This window comes from Drosophila willistoni, chromosome 3R (genome assembly GCF_018902025.1).
Source record: "Drosophila willistoni isolate 14030-0811.24 chromosome 3R, UCI_dwil_1.1, whole genome shotgun sequence".
NCBI classification, from domain to species: Eukaryota; Metazoa; Arthropoda; class Insecta; order Diptera; family Drosophilidae; genus Drosophila; species Drosophila willistoni.
Window position 1 is genome coordinate 33,671,319 of NC_061086.1, and position 21,678 is coordinate 33,692,996.

The following is a 21,678-nucleotide window of genomic DNA, read 5'->3' on the forward strand; positions in this document are numbered from 1 at the left end:
CAAAATTGACACACATTTTGAGTAGAAATTAATGAAGAATCAATTGTAGATCGAGTATGCTAATATTTTGAATATTGTTGAATGTTTTATATAAAATTAATTCGAAGAGCGACCATGCAGTATGCATTCTTAGGTATCATCAAGGAACGTTTCATGAGATTTAAAAATGTTTTACTAAACCCTTAAAAATATGTGTAAGGGCATGTTTACTCCTTAACATGCCCTTACACATATTTTATCCTTTCAGGATTAGTTGCGATCAAAATTTAATTTTAAAATCCTTTAAATAAACATTGACCACTTATTAAAGTGATAAACAGCACAAAAGAATTGCATTTTGCCATCTATGAAACTTATTTCCATTTAGGGGGATTAAATCCCCAGTTTATAAATGTTTGTGTACTTTTTGGAAAAAAAGGTCGAAATTTTTAATAATTAAATATATATATAGTACAGTCTCTTAAGTTTACACTTAGAAATTCTAGAGAAAAATCTTTTATGTATATTTGTAAAATATTATTTGATTTACTTTTGACTTAAGTTCTAGTTTTATCATGTCGCATTTAGTTTGCCAGTTTTTCTCTTTGTATAACTTATAAGGCCACATTAATTGATATATACTTGCATATATATAGGCATATAGAAGGTTAGTTTGTTTCGTTTAGCTCAGCTAATTTGATTTTGGAATTGTCAAAAAGGCATTAGTATTTACAAAATAAGTACTTTGATTGGAATGTGCATTGCAATGGGAAAGGTGGGTGGGTGGTGTCAGCTTAACAGTTTGTTCGCAGAAATCGAATACTAAAACTTAACTAATGGAACATAACTATATAACGACTACATAATTGTTTTCATGTTGTTTGTTTTCACTTTTTCTGTTATCTAAGAACTAGGACAATAAATAGACAACGGCAAATATTAACTAACTAAGTGACGCATTAGGATTAAGAGTTGGAATGGTTACAGTTGTTGCTTGCTTTGAGCACCTTAATATAAATGTAAGACGTTAACTAGGTACGAGCTTAGTACAATACAAAAAAATATGGGCGGATTTTAAGAATATCTGTTGTAGTTGTTGTTGTTATTAAATTTGTTAAACTAAACTAAATAAGTCGTTCCTCTGGCGGCGGTTTAAGCACATTATCCATCTCCAGCCTAGGATTGCAATACTCCTGGGCGCTAGGACTGTAGGTGCCTCGTGTGGCACGCTTATTGCGAGCCATTACCAAAAATGTGCCCAATAAAGCCCCAGCTATGAGCAAAAGAACCACCACAACAGGTATAACAATAATAGCTATGTCTGTGGTGGACGGACCATCCTCTTTGGACGTAATCTGGAATATGAAAACACAGTTATTTCACGTCTCTAAGCTTAGCTAGTAACAAATGAGCTCACCATTGCTGTGCAATTCTTGCCAGTGAATCCTTCAGTGCAGTTGCAATAGTAGTCCGGTTCCTCACCACAAGCTTCTACGCATTGTCCGCCATTGGCACAAATGCCCGTTGTATTACAGGGATCCGTAAAGTTGCAATAGGCTCCACAATGCGGTGTCTGGCAGATGCATTTAAATGTACCAGGCCTATTGATGCAGCGTCCTAGACCACCACAATATTCCTCACTCAGACTACATTCATCAATATCATCTTGACAGTGTGTTCCTTCAAAACCGGTGGACAGACAATTGCAATCGTAACCGCCAATGCGATCAATGCATTTGCCACCGTTCTGACAGGGACTGGAGGCACATTCATCGATCTCCTGCTCGCAGAGAACTCCGGTATAGCCGAGACTACACTTGCATGTAGGTGTCTAGATAAAAAAGGGAAATTCAATTAAGTTGTTTATGGCGTTTCCGGATTGCTACTTACATTGTTTGCGTTTAAACAGAGGCCTCCATTATGACACGGCGTCTCCTCGCAGAAAGATAGGTCACACAGAGTACCCACGAATCCTGTGGCACATGTACAAGTAAAGTTATTGCCAGTCGTCCCATCTGCACATAAGTTAATAAGGTGTAAGTACATACATTTTAGAATTAGTCACTTAATATAACTCACTGTGTCCATTTTCGCATGTGGATTCATTGCGACATGGTTCATTCTCGCAGGTCATCTGTTTGAGGACATTACACTGAGGTCCTGTGAATTCTTCCGTACATGTGCAAAGATATGCAGCAATCAGATCTGTACAGTTACCACCATGTTGGCAGGGATTAGGAGAACATTCATCGATATTCTGCTCGCAGTGGCGTCCTTCGAATCCTACTTGGCATTGGCAATAGAAATCAGCCACTTGATTAAGGCACGTTCCATTATTCTGACACTCTACGTCAAGGCATTCATCAATGTCAACAGAACAGTCATCTCCCTCGTAGCCAGGTTTGCAGGTGCAGGCGTATTTCTCGAATGGAGCCGAGCATTCACCATCATTTTTACAATCCGACTGGAAGCATAGAATGCAGCCCTCTTCCGGTTTTGAAGAATTTAAACGAAATTGGGCCTGCAGCTGCACTGAAACGTTCTCGGTATGGGGATAGAGTTCGGCATTGGTGAAATAAGGCAAAAGCAGATCACCCACACGTGCCTCACCTAAACAGCCCTTGAACTGAGATCCCTGCTGGGCACTTTGGGTAGAGCCACGAGCCTGACGCGACTCTGGCATGCCGCCCAAGTATACTTGAGTACTGGTTGAAAGAAGATCCTGGAACGCCGCCTGATCGATGTCCACAGAGAATGCGGGAGCTGGATCCACCAAGGATTCCCAACCCTTCCATCCACCCTCTAGTTTGCCACCGTGTGATCGTAAATAAATGCGACTCCATTCGCCATCTGCATTCTCTTTTTCAAAACGCGCGGATTCGCCAATATGAAGCTGGGTAAGTTTCCAAGTAATGGTCACACGAGCACCATTTACTCCAATCTCAAAGAAACTATCATTATTGTCAATGAAAAGCAGAGTGCCTCCGGCACGAGTACGATAGGCAATCTCTATAACAGGTTTCAAAGTTGATTTCGTCGGCACTCCCACATTGTCCTCCGGTTGCTGCTCCTTGAAGTATGAGAAGGCCAGTGGTGACCGTTCCAGGCCAGTGAATGTAATATCAGTCAAACATTCGTAGCCGTCGTCCAGATTCTGGCATGTACTGTTACCAGGGCATCTGACCAGCTGACAAAACTCAATCTCCTGACAATCCTTGCCCTTATAACCATTCGGGCAGGTGCAACTATAATCGTTCCAGGTATTCCGACACTCGGCATTATGCTTGCATGGATTTTTGCGACATAAATCATCCGATACTTCACCGGGTAACACAGAGGTACGATCAATGCTAACGACACCGAAAGGTGATGCATTCTCTTGTACTTCAGTGACATTCAAGGGATACATCTCGACTATCATATTGTGGGAGCCATTGCTGACCTTGACATCCTGAATGATGCCCTTGAAATAGTCCTTAGTGTAATCTGCAGGAGATATGGCAGCTGATCCCATATCCGATGCTGTGCTCTCTGCATCAACCAGCCCAGGTTCAGTGCTGGCTGGCAATAAAGATTCGCGAGTCGGTGCTGGTCCACCCAAATAGAGAACTTGTGCATCTAGGATGCCCGTTGTTGACAAGGTTTTGCGGAAATATTCGGTGCCGTTGATTTTGACTTGGACGAGTGTGTGATTGCGCACCACCTCAATCAGATGATTGTAGCCAGAGTCAAGCTTTTGACCACCAACTGTGTAAGCCTCTGGAGTGCCATTGAATTGCATCTTCACCAGCAATTCACCGCCATTTAATTGGGCAGCCACAAAGGAATCACCAATGTCTATAAAGATAAATTGCATTCGTCAATTAATCAACCCCAGGAGTATTTATCTATATAGAAAAACTCACTCTTTGTTGGCATTTTGCGTGGATCACTGCCCAAATAGAACACCTGACCCGTTGGTTCGCGAGTCCGTATAAACATCGAGATATCCAATATGGAACGTATGGCTCGTCTAGCCACATCTGTTGTCTCCACAATGACAGCAGAGTGAGTGGTATTCTCGTGACCAAATGTGGCAGCCGTCATATCTGTAAAAATTATGATCAATTAATATTTCTTTGCAATAAAATTTGTTCTATCTTATTTGTACTCACTGTGCTGGCAAGTATGCCCAAAGAACGGTCTCGGACAAACGCAGCGGAAGGTATGCCACAAGTCCGTACATTCGCCGTTCGAGTGACACGGATTGGGTTTGCATTGTTCTGTACGAGGGCATCCACTTTGCACATAGGACAATTTGGTATCGGATTCCGTATCATTATCGATATGCTCGTCAGGAAAGATGACCATCCCATTGACTACTACGTCTTGCATGCAGCCAACAAAACTTGATGGCTGGTGAGTCAAATGCCTCAAATATGACTTTAGATTGGGTATGGTGCCACCCAAATAGGTTAACGGAAACGATGGTTGGCTATTATTGGCCGTCTCATAGGAACCAACTGGAAATATGGCCTGCTCATCGTTGGCCGATAACACCAAATGTGAAGTATTGATGGCTACAAAGACCTTATGCCAACGACTGTCATTCAATTTCGATCCGATGAATACTCCCTCCCATTTGTTTAATAACGATGAATGCAAATTCAAACGTCCATTGATCAGTTCAAGAATATAGCTAACCGGTTCATTTTGTCCTCCCGAAGTGCCAAAGGCCAAAACACCGGTAGGCAAAGTGGTACGGAATTGTAAATTGATATCGTAACCCTCTTCACGTTGAGTTTTAACCGTAATCAAACTGCTAACCACCATGGAAAGAGTTGTGGTCTTCTCACAGGTATCACCTTGGAAACCATGCTCGCAAGTACAATTGAACAGATGGACAGTTTCATTGACCAAATATGGCCGGCAAAAACCCCCATTTAAACATGGCTGGAAAACAAACAAAAATCAAATTATTACTCAAAGTATATTTGATGGATGAATAATTACTTACATTCCGTTGGCAGCCAATTAAATTCACAGAACAATTCTTGCCACCATAGTTTGCATCGCAATCGCAGTCATAATCGTTGATCTGATCAATACAAGTCCCTTTCATGCATGGATGATATCGATCGCATTCATCGATATTAATCTCACAGTGTGTGCCCTCGAAACCAGGATCACATTCGCATGTATAGGTACCAATCTATTAAAGAAAAATCAGATTATTTTAATCCATTTCAAAATCCATATCGGGTATGACTCACTCCATCATTGCAAGTGCCATGTTTGCTGCAAGGATTACTTTCACATTCGTTGATGTTAATTTCACAGTTTTTGCCTATAATGCCAGGAACGCAAACACATTCGTAACTACAATAGAAATTGGGATAAGTAAATGTTGAGGGTTTCTGTAGACGTTTTACTGTACTTACCCGCTAGCATTTTCATAGCTGAAAGGCTGACTAAACACCTTAGGTAGATCCATAAACTTACTCAATTGATATAAAGTCATATTTGATCTTTCCAGACAATTGCTATTATACTGACATGGATTACTCTCACATTCATTGATATCCTGATCACAATTTTTGCCCGTATAGCCTGGATGACATTCGCATAAATAATCCTTCACTTGATCCACACATTGGGCACCATTTGTACATGGATTCGAGATGCATTCATCGATATTCAGTTCACAATTTTTACCCTCATAGCCAGTGCCACTGCAATCGCAATGGAAGCCACCCAATTCATCAATACATTTGCCACTATTCAGACATGGTGCCGATACACAATCATCGATATCAATATCACAGATGCGTCCCGTCATTCCAGGTATGCAGGAGCAGGTGAAATTATTGATCATATCAATGCAGGTAGAGCCATTTGAGCAAGGATTATTAATACATTCATCAATATCAATTTCACAATTATCACCCTGATAGCCCGGCTGGCAGTCACATTCATAGGCATTGATCTGTGTAAAAGATAAAAAAATTTAGGTTAAAAACAAACTCCATACAAAATTTTTGCTTTTCATCAATCGAGCGTTCTACCGCAACTTTGCAAAAACAAATTTATCAAAGGATCTACTAGTACTGGAAACATCATAATGATCCACTCACTTGTCTTAATATCCGATGCTTTCCATATTTAAAGAAAAACAACTAATTACACTTTAGTAACCAACCAAATTCCAAATTTTCAGCACTAAACTCGCTCAATTTGTTCACTTACCTTATTATGGCATGTCGCCCCATTTAGACAGGGATGACTAAGACACTCATCCACATCGGAATCACAATGAATACCCGTGAATCCTGGTGTGCAATAACATTTATAGGAACCCTTCTCGTTCTTGCATATGCCATTGCCACAAATTGTCGGTTGTAGCACACATTCATCCACATCATTGGCACAAGTGCGTCCTGTCCAGCCGCGTGAGCATTTGCATTCGTAATCACCATTGGGTAAATCGAAGCATTCACCACCATTTTGACAGGGTTGTGTGGCACACTGGTTGCACACCTTGTCATCGGGACATTTGCATTGATTATGCTCACAAATCATCGGCTCTTGGCAATTAGCTGGAGAACAATTATCGGCCTTCTCACAGCGATCACCAGAATATCCCACAGAGCAATAGCAATGGGTGCCATTCATGGAGCAAGTGCCCCCATTCAGACATTTGCCATTGGTGGCATTACAATTGATGGGTGTCAGTGCCTGTAAAGCGGCAGCACCCTCCCCTGTGCTCAGTTGACAGTTGTAACCTGTTAATGATAGGAAATTGCATAAAATTTCACAATTAGATTTAACCATATCTTCCTCAAAATTAACTGCATGCAATTCAAGTACTTCAAACTACTATTATTTTAGGGTTTCATTGGAACTCATTACAAATTAATTTCTGCTACAAAAAAATTCTAAATATATATACAGTTTAAATGTAAAGGGTTGCTCTAAAGTCTACTATGCTATATATACAAACTTGATGATAAAGCATTACATACTGGAGAATTATGGAAAAATTAACGGAATAGCTTGTTATTAATTCATTCGTACCCTATAACGCGTTTGCCGCATCAGTCTCAGAAAAGAATTACTTTTACAAGCTAAAAGATTATAGCATTAGAAAATAATAGGAACCGTGGGAAAAATGCATTAACTCAATTTGTCTTTCTATTAGCCCGAGTCTTTCCTACCATTAAGTTGAAAAAACTAAATGATTTTGTTTTTTGTAAATTTAGGGCAACCCTTTATTCTTTTTGGTGTATGGGTGTGTGTTTTCTTTTGTGTGTCCAAACCTGTGTATCCTTTAGCGCATATACAAGTATAATTGCTGCCAAATCCTTTACAGGTGCCACCATTCAAGCAATTTTCTGGGGGACATGCAGTGGGAGTAGTAGTCACACTCAATGAGGCCGAGCGTTGGGTGGGTGTTTGTTGTTGTTGTTTATTTAGTTGTTTATTGTTTTTGATTGTTGTTGTTGTTATTAATTGGGGTATTTTTGTTGTAGCTGTTGCTGATGTTGTTGTTGTTGTTAAAAGAGTTGTACTAGCTGGTGATGTGATTGCTGTTGTTGTTGGTACTAATAGTTCTGGTAACGGTGTTGTTGCAGTTGGAATACAATGACCAATAGGGCCTAAATTAAGACCACAGCCAATAGCATAAAATAGCATATTTATAGGGAAAATAAGTTAGTTTGTCAAATCTAAAGGGATCATACATAGTATATAGTATAAAGAGCATAGGGGAACTAAAGGATTAAAAAAAAGATAGGCGACTAGAAATTGTGGAGTACAAGTTTTGTAGTTCCACATACTCAATTTTAGTTCACAACGCTTGCGTTTGAGCCACTCGGGTGATATATAGCGTTTCTTTTTCTCACTGGGACACAATGTGCTGCTGCTGCTGGTTGAAAGCCGCAAATCCTCATTCGACATTGCCGACAGCTCCGTAGAGGTAGCTTTTTTTTCAATTATTATTAAATGTTAAATACCGTTACCATTCCATGCCACAAAACAAATTAAATCCTTTTCCTCCATACTATCAACTTTTTAATGATTTATGTATGTACTCACCCGAAGTTCCTGGCTTACACACACATTTGCCGGCAATACATTCGGAATCGATGGGACATTGCTGTGCACATAGTGATCCTGGTGGTCCAAGTTGACATAATTCTCCGCTATATTCGGGCGGACAAATGCACTGAAAACCGATGGTTTTGTCCAAGCAGGTTCCACCGTTGAGACACTGTTGCGTTTGGCAACTGATCGGCTTGTCACAGATCTCGCCACCCCAACCGTCTAGACACTGGCATGTATACCAGCCATAGGTATCGAAACAGCGTCCACCATTCAAACAGGGATTCTTTTCGCATTCATCGATATTGGCCTGACAGAAGGCGCCACTATAGCCAGTGCCCGTGCAATCACAAGTGAATCCATTGATGCGATCAATACAAACGCCATTATTCTGACAGGGCTGTGAGGCACACTCGTCCGTATCAATCTCACACATTTTTCCCGCATAGCCCTTAGGACATTCACATGAAATCGACGGACTACCGCTGAGTACCACGCAGGCGGCATTATTCTTGCAGGGATTCTTTTGGCAGAGTGGATGGATGTTCACCTCTGTTTCGCAGTGTTGACCACTGTGATTGGCATCACAGAAGCATTGATAATCACCGCGAGAGTTCTCCATACAGCTGCCACCATTAGTGCAAGGATTTTTACCCGCAGCACATGGAGAGCCATTATCCTTTTGGCAATTCTTGCCCGAGTACCGTGCAGTACAGCGACACTCATAGCCATCAGCATTGGAGGTGCATGTGCCATGACCCATACATGGATCATTGAGACAAAAATTATCTTGGACTCGTGTAAAGACATCATGTTCGCTGCAGGGACCTTGATTCAAAGGACAGACACCGAATACAGCATTCTGTACGGTCATGGAGCCATTGGCGAATTGCAAACCAGGACCATCCAACAGACATCCAGAGAATGAATTGCCCAATATTAAAATGGCTGCCTCATTGCCAATATCCTGATTGGTTAAAAATTGACTATTATATGTAGAATTTGCTGTAAAAGAAGAGATACGAATTTCATTCAAAAGCTATTCACTTTGTGGTCATTCTTTGCCTTTTTATTTTGCCTCTCGCTGATCTTTCCTCTTTGCTATTTTCAATTACAAAATTTTCACGATTTTGATTTGTGTGAAGAGTACTTACCAAATATTGTGGCTGCACGATCCACATGCAAATAGAGATTACCGTACTCGTATTTGAATTGCAGCGTATGCCAACGATTGTCCAAGAGTTGATAGGGCAATTTAACATCCAGACGATTGTTGGGTCCAATCACAGCCGGACCGGCCAATGATATTTGTAGGAAATCATTGAGCACTGAGATTACAATAGAGTTTTTATTATATTGCTGAGCAAGTATTTCACCGCCGCGGCACGAGCGGAAACTAATTGCCGAATGATCCCAAATGGGCATGGGAGTGAGCAGGCGTAGATAAGCGGAGCCATTGAAGTATGCCTCCTTGGTCTGAACTTCCAGTGAGGCAACATCTGTTAAGACAAAAAGAAATTTTCGTAAATGCATACATTGGACAAGGTTAGAGTAACTAGTTTAACTAATCGGATTTCAGAGTGACGAAGATTGAGTGGGCTTTGGAAGGTAAATGTAACCATAGTATTATTCATTTCACTCCCTCTCTTTGCTCATAGTTCTATTGGGCACAACAAAATGGCCAATGGTTTACTTTGGCTTACATTTTGTCTTCTCTTGTCTTCTCTTCTCTTATATGTATGTATACACTTTGTGGCTAAGAAAGTGTTTTGGCTCTAGCATTGACCAAATTAGACAAGTGGCCGAGCACATGCCACTTAAATGGTAATCACTTAACCAGGCCCCAACAACTTTCATTTGCGCAGAATCAATTGGCCCAAAACCGAAAGAAGCCTCCAAGTCTCCCAAGACTGGCTTCTAGTGCTAGAAGCCTCCAAGTCTCCCAAGACTGGCTGCTATTGCTTTTTTTTCATACAAAAATTAACGAACCATACAACTAGTAGCAAATAGAAAACAAAAAACATCAAACAACAAAACCCAACTAATATGAAAGAAAGTAACCGCAAAGGCATTAAAGGAAATGAATTTTACATCTAAGGCCAAGTTAGCAATGCTAACTTAGCATAATACATTAAAGAAAGAGATGGAAATTTTAAATTGCCAATTGTCAATAAATTATTCTGACAATTTTTATTCTCACGTAACTAATACCTGCAATTTCTATAATATATATAATATATAGACATTTCCGCCACAAGATTTCTAACAAATTGCCGGAATGAAATAATTTTTAATTTAACTGAATTAAGCATTATATTTGTATTCGGAATCGGCTAATTTTTTATGAATAATAAACAGAACGACTGAAGGCATAATGTGTATACACAATAAACTTCCTTTTAGGCTTGGCCAAAATGTCATTTACATTCTCTAAAAAACAAAAGAAAACAAATTTAAAGAAACGCATTTAAAATCTTTTTTAAATGAGAAACTTTTAGTTTTAGATCAATAATGGCACAAGAAGTTAAGTTGTCATCATTAAGTGGCAAAATCTTGAAAGAAGAGCTGAATTGTCCATTAATTAACTTTAATGGAAAACATCTGGAATATGCAGTTAATACATACTAGGAAATAAAAAATATATATTAGAAATCTGCATTCATGCGATATTTAGTTAGTTAAAGAATTGAATGATTGATGCTTAAAACTTGAATGAATTAAATAATGTGTAGACGTAGTAGTCGAACTCATTCATTTTCGAATGATTTGGAGAATAACAATACTTTATGAATTGCACAATAGGAATCAAATCCAACGGTTATCCAATATTTCCCAGAATTGCCGTGCCGTATGAGTGATATAAAAAAGGACTATAAGTAAAAACAAACTTTGAAAGGGTCTAAAAAGTAGGGTGAGTAGGGTTAAAAAAAATAACTAGGAATGAAAACTCAAGGAACAAATCATCTTCACATAAGAATATTTTACATCTAAAAATGCTAAATTTTTCAATATCAAGACAGATTTTGTTTGTTAAAACAGTAATCAACAGGTAATTCAAGTTTTTCTTTTTATTTTCATTGAAAAGCACTGTTTTGTTTGTGCCTTGTTTAACACTAGATCTATCTAAGATAATTATCTTATAATCTATTTCAAAATAAATGATATATTTTCACTTAGACTGGACTTTAATTGACATGCCAAATTTATTGTCCATTGCTTTTGCTTTTAGCAATTATGAGGAATTGTATTAAACGAAATGTTTTGTCAAGCTGCTTTTAGCACCTTTGGTGAACCTAAAAGTAGCTGCCCTTTTTGCCCTGACCCCTTACCATATAGAAGAGCTTCAGTTTGGCTTAAAAAGCGCTCAGCGCAGAGAGACTAGAGACAGAAAACAGCAGGCAACAGATAGAAGACCTCGGTTTGCTACAGGGAAAAAAACAAAAAATACACTAAGACACACACGATATTATATGAGGCCATCGATTTTGTCATTTCATTTCGCTTCGTTCGAACATTAAAGGCGATTTGGGTTTGTCAATTGGTCAGTACGTTTTGTGTTGTTATTTTATTTTTCACTCTCCGTCCACATATGTACGTATGTACATACGTACAGACATATGTATGTATGTATGCCAATGGCCGAGTAAGTAAATACTTGGGCTGAGTAAATGAGCAATGTAAAGCTGTGAGTAAAGTAGCTCATAATTATATTATACTCACGTACGAAACTGTGCAGAAAAACTATTCATACTATTTATTCATATACATAAGTACAGCGGGTTAGGCATGCGCATTTTATATATAATAATAACATTGACTTGATTTTTGAGCTCTTGGTACATAGACAAAACGGAATGACGAAAATTTCATAATCATATATCCGACTATACATTTATGCACAATTCTATTTTAACCGTTTTGTTCGACTTAGTTATGAATGACTCGACAAGCTACTCTGACTTCTCCCCCCTCTTCTTAGCACCAAGACTTGACTTGTTGATGATGACTTTGACTCCGCTTGGAACTGGAAACGCTTTTGTGGCTCCGGGGAGTGAAGTGGAACCGCATAGTAAAGTCACAAAACTTTTTAGCGGTGCTATAAAAGAAACAGTTGTTAATAGCTTTTTGTTCTATTGTTGACTTCATTTAACAGAGAACGTTAAGTTTCCATAGAGCTTAATGGTATTTAGTTATTGTGAGAATACATCTTTACTATTCCACTCCAAACGTTCAGTTGAGCGTGCCAAATGAAGAAGCTAAGTTAAGAACTTAAGTGTATTCAGATTCAAATTTGTATATACCCAATCCAATTCATAAACACAAAAAGAGCAGGTAGGTTTCTTGAATCGGCCAGAAATAGCTTTGATAGATAACAACGAAAAGAAAATCGCATGAATTTAGAGATAAAATAACTTTTAATAATTAAATAAACTTTCTCACAATGTATGTCGCAGAACGAACTAAATTTGAAATTTAGGACCAAATCACAAGTGGAATAAAAACCAGAGGGCCGGGGCTAACTTCGACCGCGTCAAAGTTTGTATACCCTTGCAATTTTTTTGGTAACTCTTTCCTTACCTAACGGCCATCAAAGTGAAAAAACGTTTAAGCTAAAAAGGCTAATGTTTGCGAAAGAACGGGCTACATAGGAAATAACGGAGATATTGATCAAAGTCACTGTTTTCCACCGATCGTTCCTATGGGAGCTATATGATATAGTTACCCGATCCTTATCAAATTTGGCACAGTCATTAAGAGATATATTAAACTAACAAATGTTTAATTTGAAAGCAATCGCTTCAAAAGTAACGAAGTTATTCACCAAAGTCACTGTTTTCGAAAGATCGTTCCTATGGGAGCTATATGATATAGGCACCCGATTTTGATCAAATTTGGCATAGTTGTTTATATGTGTAATATTAAATATTAAATATTAAATTTCATGACAATAGCTCAGAAAATAACGAAGTTATTGAGAAAAGTCACTGTTCGTGACTTTGCCATTTGTATGGGAGCTATGTGATATAGTGATCCGATCCGGCTGAATCCGAGATATACAACGCCTGCAGTATATACAAGCCTACATGCAAAATTTCAGCTCTCTAGCTCCAACGGTCTAGGAGGAGTTTGCGTTGATCCAGACGGACGGACAGACGGACAGACGGACGGACGGACGGACGGACGGACATGGCTATATGAACTCGTCTCGTCATGCTGATCAAGAATATATATACTTTATATGGTCGAAGATGCTTCCTTCTATGCGTTGCACACTTCTGACCAAAATTAATATACCCTTTTTGCAAGGGTATAACAAATTCCATTGCAATGTATGAGAATTTGACAAACACAAGGATTAAAGATAAACATCATTTAGGTTAAGCAAACGAGTTTAACAACAACAATTTACACTCAATTGGTAATCAAGATAACTTTTTATTGATAAAACTAAAACAGAATGAAATTATAAACATGAGTGGATTATTATTACAATCTACCAATGAAAATGATTATTGTTAAAGATCACTTTAACAATACAATGTACATATATCCAAGTTGAATTCATTTTTTGTTAAATGACTCTATTTCAAATTTAAAAGATTGAATTTCTAAAACTTCCTCTTTAGTTTATTTACTTATTATTAAAACGGATATATTCAATCTATTTATGAGCAAACAAAGATGTTTGGTTGAAATTTAATTAGTTAATTTTTGCGCTTTATTTTTACATAATTTATATTTATTGCTTTGATCAATTTCCGTTTTAAAGATTTTAACAATTTCGTGTTGGGGTGAAACTAAACAATTTATTTATAGATACATTATTATTATTTTTTTTTTTTTGATAATTGGTTTGTTGTGCATTTTTTGTAATTAATCGTATTATCGCCCGAAAATTATAATTAAAAATATAAACGCAACATGTTTTCACTTTCCCATCGCACAACAACAATCTTAACTAACGAAAATTTAACAATTAAAATGCAATTAAAAAGTTTCGAATTTAATTTAAAAAAAAAAACGAACATTTTGTTGGTTGATAATAATTTATGCAATTTTGTTTTATTATTTTTGTTGTCTATCTGAATGAAGAGAGACAAGCAAAATATGTGTAGGTAATGTTTTGTAGGCGCTACAACAACAACAACAAAATAAAAAGTATTTAGAGCAAAAGTTAAAAGTGTGTGTGTGTGGGTGGTTAATTTTTTTTTTGGTGAGGCAACAAATAAAATAATTGAAGTATGACCAAATGCAGCGAAGAGTCCGTCCATACCCCCATCCAAACAGGCAACCAACCATAGTACCAGTTAGTATCTTGCAATTTGTTGTTGTTGTGGCCACTTAAATGGGAACACCAGAAGGAAGAGTGGGTGGGTTGTTGGCCACGTTAGAGATTGAGGATTGGATGGAGGGTAAACTGCGTAGAAAGTTTACCTGATAGAGAAGAGAACAGGAAAAAAGCAAGAGCAGCAGAAATCGCGCCAACATGCAACATGCAGCTCCACTATGGGCCAACATGGGTTAAGACATGCAACACACACAGGAGTGTACTTGGGTGAGTGTGAGTGTTTCGTGCTTTTTATACCCATCTATTATGTACATGAAAAATGGGTATACTATGGTCCAGTTATATATATTACTCAATCAAAAGCACGTTCTTCTCACTGTCTAAACTAAAGCCATAACAGGTACTATATATATATGAATATAGACACTACATATGTATATATAAATATATCTATATACCACTATACCACTAAATTTTATTACAAATGTATTACAATGTTGCCTAGAAAACAATGTTAATATAAAAATTTACAATTTCGTGGTAAGACGATAATTTGAAACGACAATTTTTTCTTTACGACTTGTTGTTAGAGGGATTTTTGATTCATTGTCAAGTTTTTGTTATACAGATATTTATTTATATTAAGTTGGTGTAAATTAAGAAGTTCCAAACAACTTTAACTTATACAAAAGTGCTACGCTTTAAGATGATTTTTGTACACAGCTTTTTGTTTTTAAGTTTTACAGCACCTATCGGATTCAATTTTCAAACAAAAATAAAGAATTTATAAAGAAAAAAATTACAATTTAAGGACAATAAATTTATGTCTCACATTATTTTGCCACTGTAAATATATTCATTTAATTCATTTGTTTGTTTTTTAATTAAATAAAATAATTTGCAATTATATATTGCCATTCTCTCTCTGTGATTACAGGGTATAAAAATGAACGAAGCGTTTCCTTTTTTGTGCAGGTATTTGATTGTTGTTGTTTGGTTGATTTTTTTTTGCATTAGTCATACAAGCAGAATGCAAAAGTTGAGCTAATTTACATACACATACTCACACACACACACATACACAAATTGTACTTATGTTGCATTGGATTTTGCAAGTGTTGCGATAAGGTAAGTAAGTTTTTTTTTCATTGTTTGTTGGTTTTGGTAAGTGGGTCTCTCTGTCTCTCTCTCGCTCTCTCTCTTTATACAGATATATAACTATATATCTTGCCCTGCTCTGACAGCAATAGTATTTAGCGAACCTCTCATTTGCATAAATCACTTTTTCAATAGCCAATTATATAAAAATTTCAAAAAAAGTAGTGCTGAGAAAAATGTGAAGAAAATGTAAGTACTCGGATAATATCTATAGAAATTTCTCTTTCCATGTCACATTTAAGTTGATTTAAAAATCGACTCACAAATACAATTTATGCATCTTTATTTGATACAGTTATTATTAACAACACAAAGGTAAAATATGTACAAGTTTCCAAAATCTCTTTGAAATGAAACAACACATTTTGAGATGTTAGACCGAAACGATATTTGGAATTTCCAGATATATTATATATAGCTATATTATATATTATATATTATATATAGCTACAACTTCAGTTACTTTTGCCCACAATCAGAACAAGAAAAATTATATTGAGACTTAGACCCTCAACCAACAAAAGAATTTCAAGAGAAATTATTGCTAAACTTTTAAAACAAGAAGGTATGGTAAGAAAGTATGTATATTAAACACAATTTAAATTTTCCTAGTAAACATTTCATTTTTATTGCATATTGAAATCTGGTAATGATAGTAAAAACAACATCATGGCGAGAGCTTTAAAACCTTTAAGAAGATTCGCTTCTAGGTGGACTTTTATGCAATTTATAAAATTATACATTTTATTGTCTTTTTTATGGTTTAAACTATGTTGGCATTAAAAAAAGTGTAAAAACCTAAAAGTGTCCTTTTGTATATACATTAATGTCTTCTCAATTTGGATTAATTGTGTATATTTTTAAATTTAACACTTTGAACCAGTCTATTTTTAATAATTTAGTTTTCTGGTTCAAACAAAATGAAGTTGTTTAAATTGCATGGGAATTTTGAAACCTAATTTGTAAGAATTTGTCGTGTATGACTTGTGAGAGATGTTAATAAGAGTCCTCAATTTTCTTCACTAACAATTATCAACACCTTTTGCTTAAAGTTCTCATACTAAATATGCCTATTCTTATTTCACATCTCCCATCAGATTTTCATGTTAGAGTGCACTTTGCAAGAAAGGAAACTTATCTTTGCTTAGACATCTGCTGCTTTAAAATGAATGTGTTCCCACACTAATTTACAATTCATTCGCTTTTAAGAAGAATAATATGTTGTATAAATATTTAAATAGATATATACAATATTATACAACAGTTACAAAGGCTTCGCACTTTGCCTCTCTCGAAAATATGTGCACCCACCTCCCGACCAAGCTCCACCCAGTTTTTTGGCTAACTATTATAGAAATTTTTTTTGTTTTTTTTGGAGGGGCCAAGAAGGAACAGTTTAGAATTGGGCACACATAAGCCAACAAAAAAATATATGTATAAAGAGTCATTGGGCGCCGTTTACTGAGCGACCGCGGCGCGGTGACTGGGAACCAGTTTTTTTTTGTTTAGTTTTTGGCCCCAAAATCTGGCTTTGATGTTGGCTTTGGCCCTTATGCTAGCTTTGGACTCTGACTCCGACTCGTTTACGAAGTAGCACAAAGCAATGAACTGTTGAAAAGCAGGAAAAAAACAATGTACTGGGTACCTGAGAGAATCTTTTCCGGTACATACTGGCATTCCCTTCCATTTCCAAACAAAAAAAAAAAAAAACAGTCTGAACAAACACAGACGCTCAAAGAGGATTCAATTCAGTTCAGTGAGTTTGAGTTTCGTGGGCGTTGTTCTCCATTTTACAGTGGAATTTTAAAAGTTAATAAAGAAGTACCGGTTTTAATGCTTGTTGGCTCCACTGTTCGCACAGTATGATTCAATGTTAATTTTTTGTGTGGTTTCATTTCGTTTGCTTACTGCGTATGCAAATACAGCGAGAGGCCAAGAGATAAAACGCAACTACGTGATGGCTCCGATAAAAGACAGTTTCATTATTTTGTATTTTTTTTTTTCAAATACCGCCCACAATTTTTCAACAAAAAAACAATAATTAAAAGCGAAAGCAGCTGGGTCTCTCATATGTTTGCGGTCTTCTTTCTGTGGTTCGTCATCGTCTTGATAGTTGTCGGCGCACAGTGGGTTCGATTGCTCACCATAACATTACACTTACTTTAAAGATTGTATTCTAATAGTCGTATTGCCAACACAAAATGCAAAATTACTTATTCAATCATTTTTCAAGCGTTTTTCATAATCTCGAGAAATAAATTACTAAATTAGAGTCGAATTACTAAATTATGAAAACTTCAGACAGTTTGGCCAAATTGAATAGCCTAATATTCAATGTATGCAATGATTTCCACTGCCACGGCGGCGCTGTTGCCTCTTCTCAAGGCACTTGCCAATCGATGCAGTTGTCTTGCAGTTGCGTTGTGAAAACTGACAACGTTGCATTCGGCCACGGCGGCGTAAGTAAAATCGACCTTAAAATATTATGCAGGGTTAAAATCTGTTTCTCTTTTGTGTGTGTGATTATATGTATAAAGAGAGCTAACTAACGACTTACACTAATGGCCAGAGTCATGCAATGCGTAGCTTTTTATGTTGACGACCATCATCATCATGCGTCACAGCCGATTGCACTTTAACACTTGACCAAGGCCCACAGGCTAGAATACGGGTGTGTCCGTCCGTTCCTCAATCTCCCTCAGTTTGGCTTGCAAGCGACCCCGAGGTCACGTGTTCCCCTCCATTCCCGTCATTAACAACCCAACAACAACAAAACCAACCACGCACAGGTAGTATTATGGTTCAGGTAATTTTATCTACCTGACATTCCGCTGCCGCGATTTATTTATTTATTTTCTTTTGAAAATCCGAAAAATTTGATGGAAAATGTTTTCTAGAGAAAATTATGATCTCTGTGCCTGTGCGCTTGCATTTTTATGATGAGCCAAGGAAAACCAAGTAAATAATTACCTTAGCCTTGTCATCTCATCTCCTGTAGAGGGCTTTTCCCATGCGCAAGTTATAAAGATACCAGCATTGCGGTATTACCGCGTTGCCAACGGCGACGCATTCGCTTTCTACATATATGCCTACCTCTTGGTGTGTGTGTGTGTGTATACTTCACTTTCCGGCTAGATAAGATTATAACAAAACATTATTGTAAATAAATAAACGAAACGAAATCTTAAGGTCGACTGTTGCACAATCCAATGGCCGAAATAACAATTACTGAAGAAAAAAAAGAGCCCAATCGCAATTTACATAGTGATACAGCAAAAAACACAAAAAATAAGTCTAAGATAGCTGCAGATCAATTACACGATGGAATAAACGGGGAAAACTTTGGAAATGTACATATGCACATATACAGTGAAACCTCGATATAACGAATCTGAGGGGGATCGCAAAATTATTCGTTATATCTATTGATTCGCTATAGGTACTGAAATGTAAAACCTTAGTCCTTTCAAGGGACTTAACAAAAAATTCGTTATATTGGGTTTTTCGTTATAACGAAGTTCGTTATATCGAGGTTTCACTGTACATACATATGTAAATTGGAACATCTTATTCAATTTTGATTGTACCTAATGGAGCGAGGATAAGGCTCTTCAATGTAACAATTATAAAGACATGTCAATTAGAAAGTTTTTAGGAATTTACAAAAATTTTGTTTAAAATTAATGAACATGGCATTAGGCATCAAATAAGAGTTATTTTATTAGACAAAAATCTCAAATAAATATAAGTATGGCAAAATCTTTCTTTGACTTATCTAAAAAGAAGTAAGTAAGTCGTCTCGCCGACTTGGGTATACCATACACCAGTAAAGCAAATATTTCAAATTTATTAAACAAATGCATTTTCACATGCTTTTTACAAGCATATCTTAGTATCTCGCTCACTCAATCATACGAGCACCCTAGCGCCCCCACCAGCCAACGGCCAACTCCGGCCCTATGGAAAAACGTTTATATGCACAACTCGACTGTTTTATTTTGATCAAATTTGGTATTTTGCTAGATATTAGTATTAAATTTAAGTGTGCCAAATTTGATTGCTTAAGGTAAAAAAATACGGGAGATAATCAAGTTTTTCAAATTACGGGGGCGAAAAAGGGCGTGGCAAAATTTGTATACATACAAAATGTGTGCATTTACTAAGCGAATATACATACCAAATATGGTGTCTCTAGCTGGAATAGTTTTTGAGATAAACGCTTTTTTTAAATTGGGAAGGCGGAAAGGGGCGTGGCAAAAATTTGAAATAAACTTGATCACTCTATATACTACACGAGTCTACATACCAAATTTGGTGGCTCTAGCTCTTACAGTCTCCGAGATCTAGGTGTTCATACGGACAGACGGACGGACATGGCTAGATCGACTCGGTTGTTGATCCTGATCAAGAATATATATACTTTGTGGGGTCGGAGATGCTTCCTTCTGCCTGGTACATACATTTTGGCGACTTTAATATACCATTTCACCCTATGGGTGTATGGTATAAAAATACAACAGCATGTGGAAAATTGGAAATTTGGTATTATAATTGAATTTGAAATGTATAGCTGCATATAATATTAAAATAAACTTTGGAATTACATCGCCATTTTAGAAATATTTTAATCATTTAATAACGCTTTTAGTTTAGTATTAAGTTTTATTTATGTAAAAGAACTAAGGCTTCTATACTTCTATTAAGAAATACATATATAATTTTTACCACATTTTGTTTTGTTAATGTTTGGAGAGAGTGACTCTCTTTCTGTTTATATGTATATTTTTGTCTTGAAAGTAATTTCCATTTGATCCATTTTGGATAGTACTGAATGAGTCCTGACATCATCTAAAAACAACAAGATTTATAGCCGTGCATTCTCTCTTCAATCAAGCGATAAGATTTATGGCCTAATCGGCATTAGATTGACATGAAAATTCATGATTCATTCGAATCATTTGAAACCTTGGAAGGAGAAACAGGTTTTCTTATTGTTGGTTTTTTTTATCTTTTTTTTGTGTGGGTGGAAGGGGGAGGGTTGTTTCTAGATTATCTTAAATAAATAACTAATGTTTTCTGATTTTGTGTTATTAACCAGATTTTTTTTAAGAATTAAATTTTCTCTCATTCTCTCTCACTCCCTGTTATACACTTTTTGGATTTACTCACCTGTTGCTAAATAAATTAATATTAAGAGAAATATCCACTGGGGCGCTGAAATGGCGCGCTTGAGCAAATGTTGTTGTGCCTGCCGCAGTTGTTGTTGTTGTTGTTTTGTCGCTTTAGTCGTCATTTGAGCTGCGCTTTTCGTGCGCGCTCGACTCAATGTGGTTTTTGTTGTTATTGTTCTTCGCTGTTGTTTCTGTTGTTGTTTTTGTTGTCTGCCGTGCGCAATAGTTGTTGCTGACGCATACATAGTGGTCACAGCCATGAGAGATCGTCAGCTAGAAATGGAATTCTTCTTTTGTCGTTGTTGCCGTCGTTTTGAAGGGTTTCGTTTCGGCTTTTTTTCTTTCTTTTTTCTTGGTTCAGAGGACGTGTATGTGTGTGTAATTGTAGTTGTTGTTTCCCCTCTCTCTCTCACACACACAAACACATGCAAATATATACACACACAAACACATATACAATTTATGAACTTGGCTTTTAGAACTGGTTTAGAGGGGGGGTCTTTAGATATACATATACATTTTTGACTTCTTTTGCTTTGATTTCCTCACTTTCGCACGCGACACTTTCTAATGAACTGAATTTGGATATCGAGCACACTCCACTCCAAATGCAGATACGATTTAAATCACACTACTAATTTTCGCCCATTTTTCACACTCCACAGGTAAGAATTTACCCACACTCACACAGACACACATCTGTGCGCATATCTACAAGTTGCCTGCGTCGGCTTTATGCCCTTTTGGGCCTAAACAGCTAATGCAACAATAAAATTTATCATGGGCGCGCTTAGAATGTTTACGTTTGTACTCCCACTGCGATGGGTTGATTTGCAAACAAACTAAAAAAGTATTCAACAAAAACGGTCAAAATCTACAAAAAATCTTCCTCAACAAATACAATATAAAATATTTTCCAAATTTAAACAACATGCAATTTCGAGTTTTTCCGACATCAAATGGCGCACGTCCGCTCAGTTTGAAATAAACAACAACACAGAA

General features: G+C 36.9%; 1 protein-coding gene across 3 annotated transcripts; it reads right to left on the reverse strand.

The window, feature by feature from the left end:
* Nucleotides 1-432: 432 nt before the first annotated feature.
* On the reverse strand, nt 433-21,056 carry LOC6649444 (protein crumbs). Of its 3 annotated transcripts, none has more exons than XM_023179796.2 (14): nt 20,675-21,056; nt 9,213-9,557; nt 8,053-9,063; nt 7,275-7,613; nt 6,205-6,740; nt 5,400-5,944; nt 5,232-5,337; nt 4,976-5,170; nt 4,134-4,911; nt 3,885-4,067; nt 2,059-3,816; nt 1,870-1,994; nt 1,397-1,810; nt 433-1,334 (listed from the first exon to the last, which is right to left on the reverse strand). In XM_023179796.2, exons 1-14 carry the CDS (start codon nt 20,934-20,936, stop codon nt 1,104-1,106), a joined length of 6,828 nt encoding a protein of 2,275 aa, XP_023035564.1. In that variant the 5' UTR covers nt 20,937-21,056; the 3' UTR covers nt 433-1,103. The 3 variants fall into 3 exon arrangements, with proteins under 3 accessions (XP_023035564.1, XP_002072428.3, XP_023035565.1); XM_002072392.4 differs by lacking the exon at nt 7,275-7,613 and adding an exon at nt 7,794-7,937; XM_023179797.2 differs by lacking the exon at nt 7,275-7,613.
* Nucleotides 21,057-21,678: the final 622 nt, after the last annotated feature.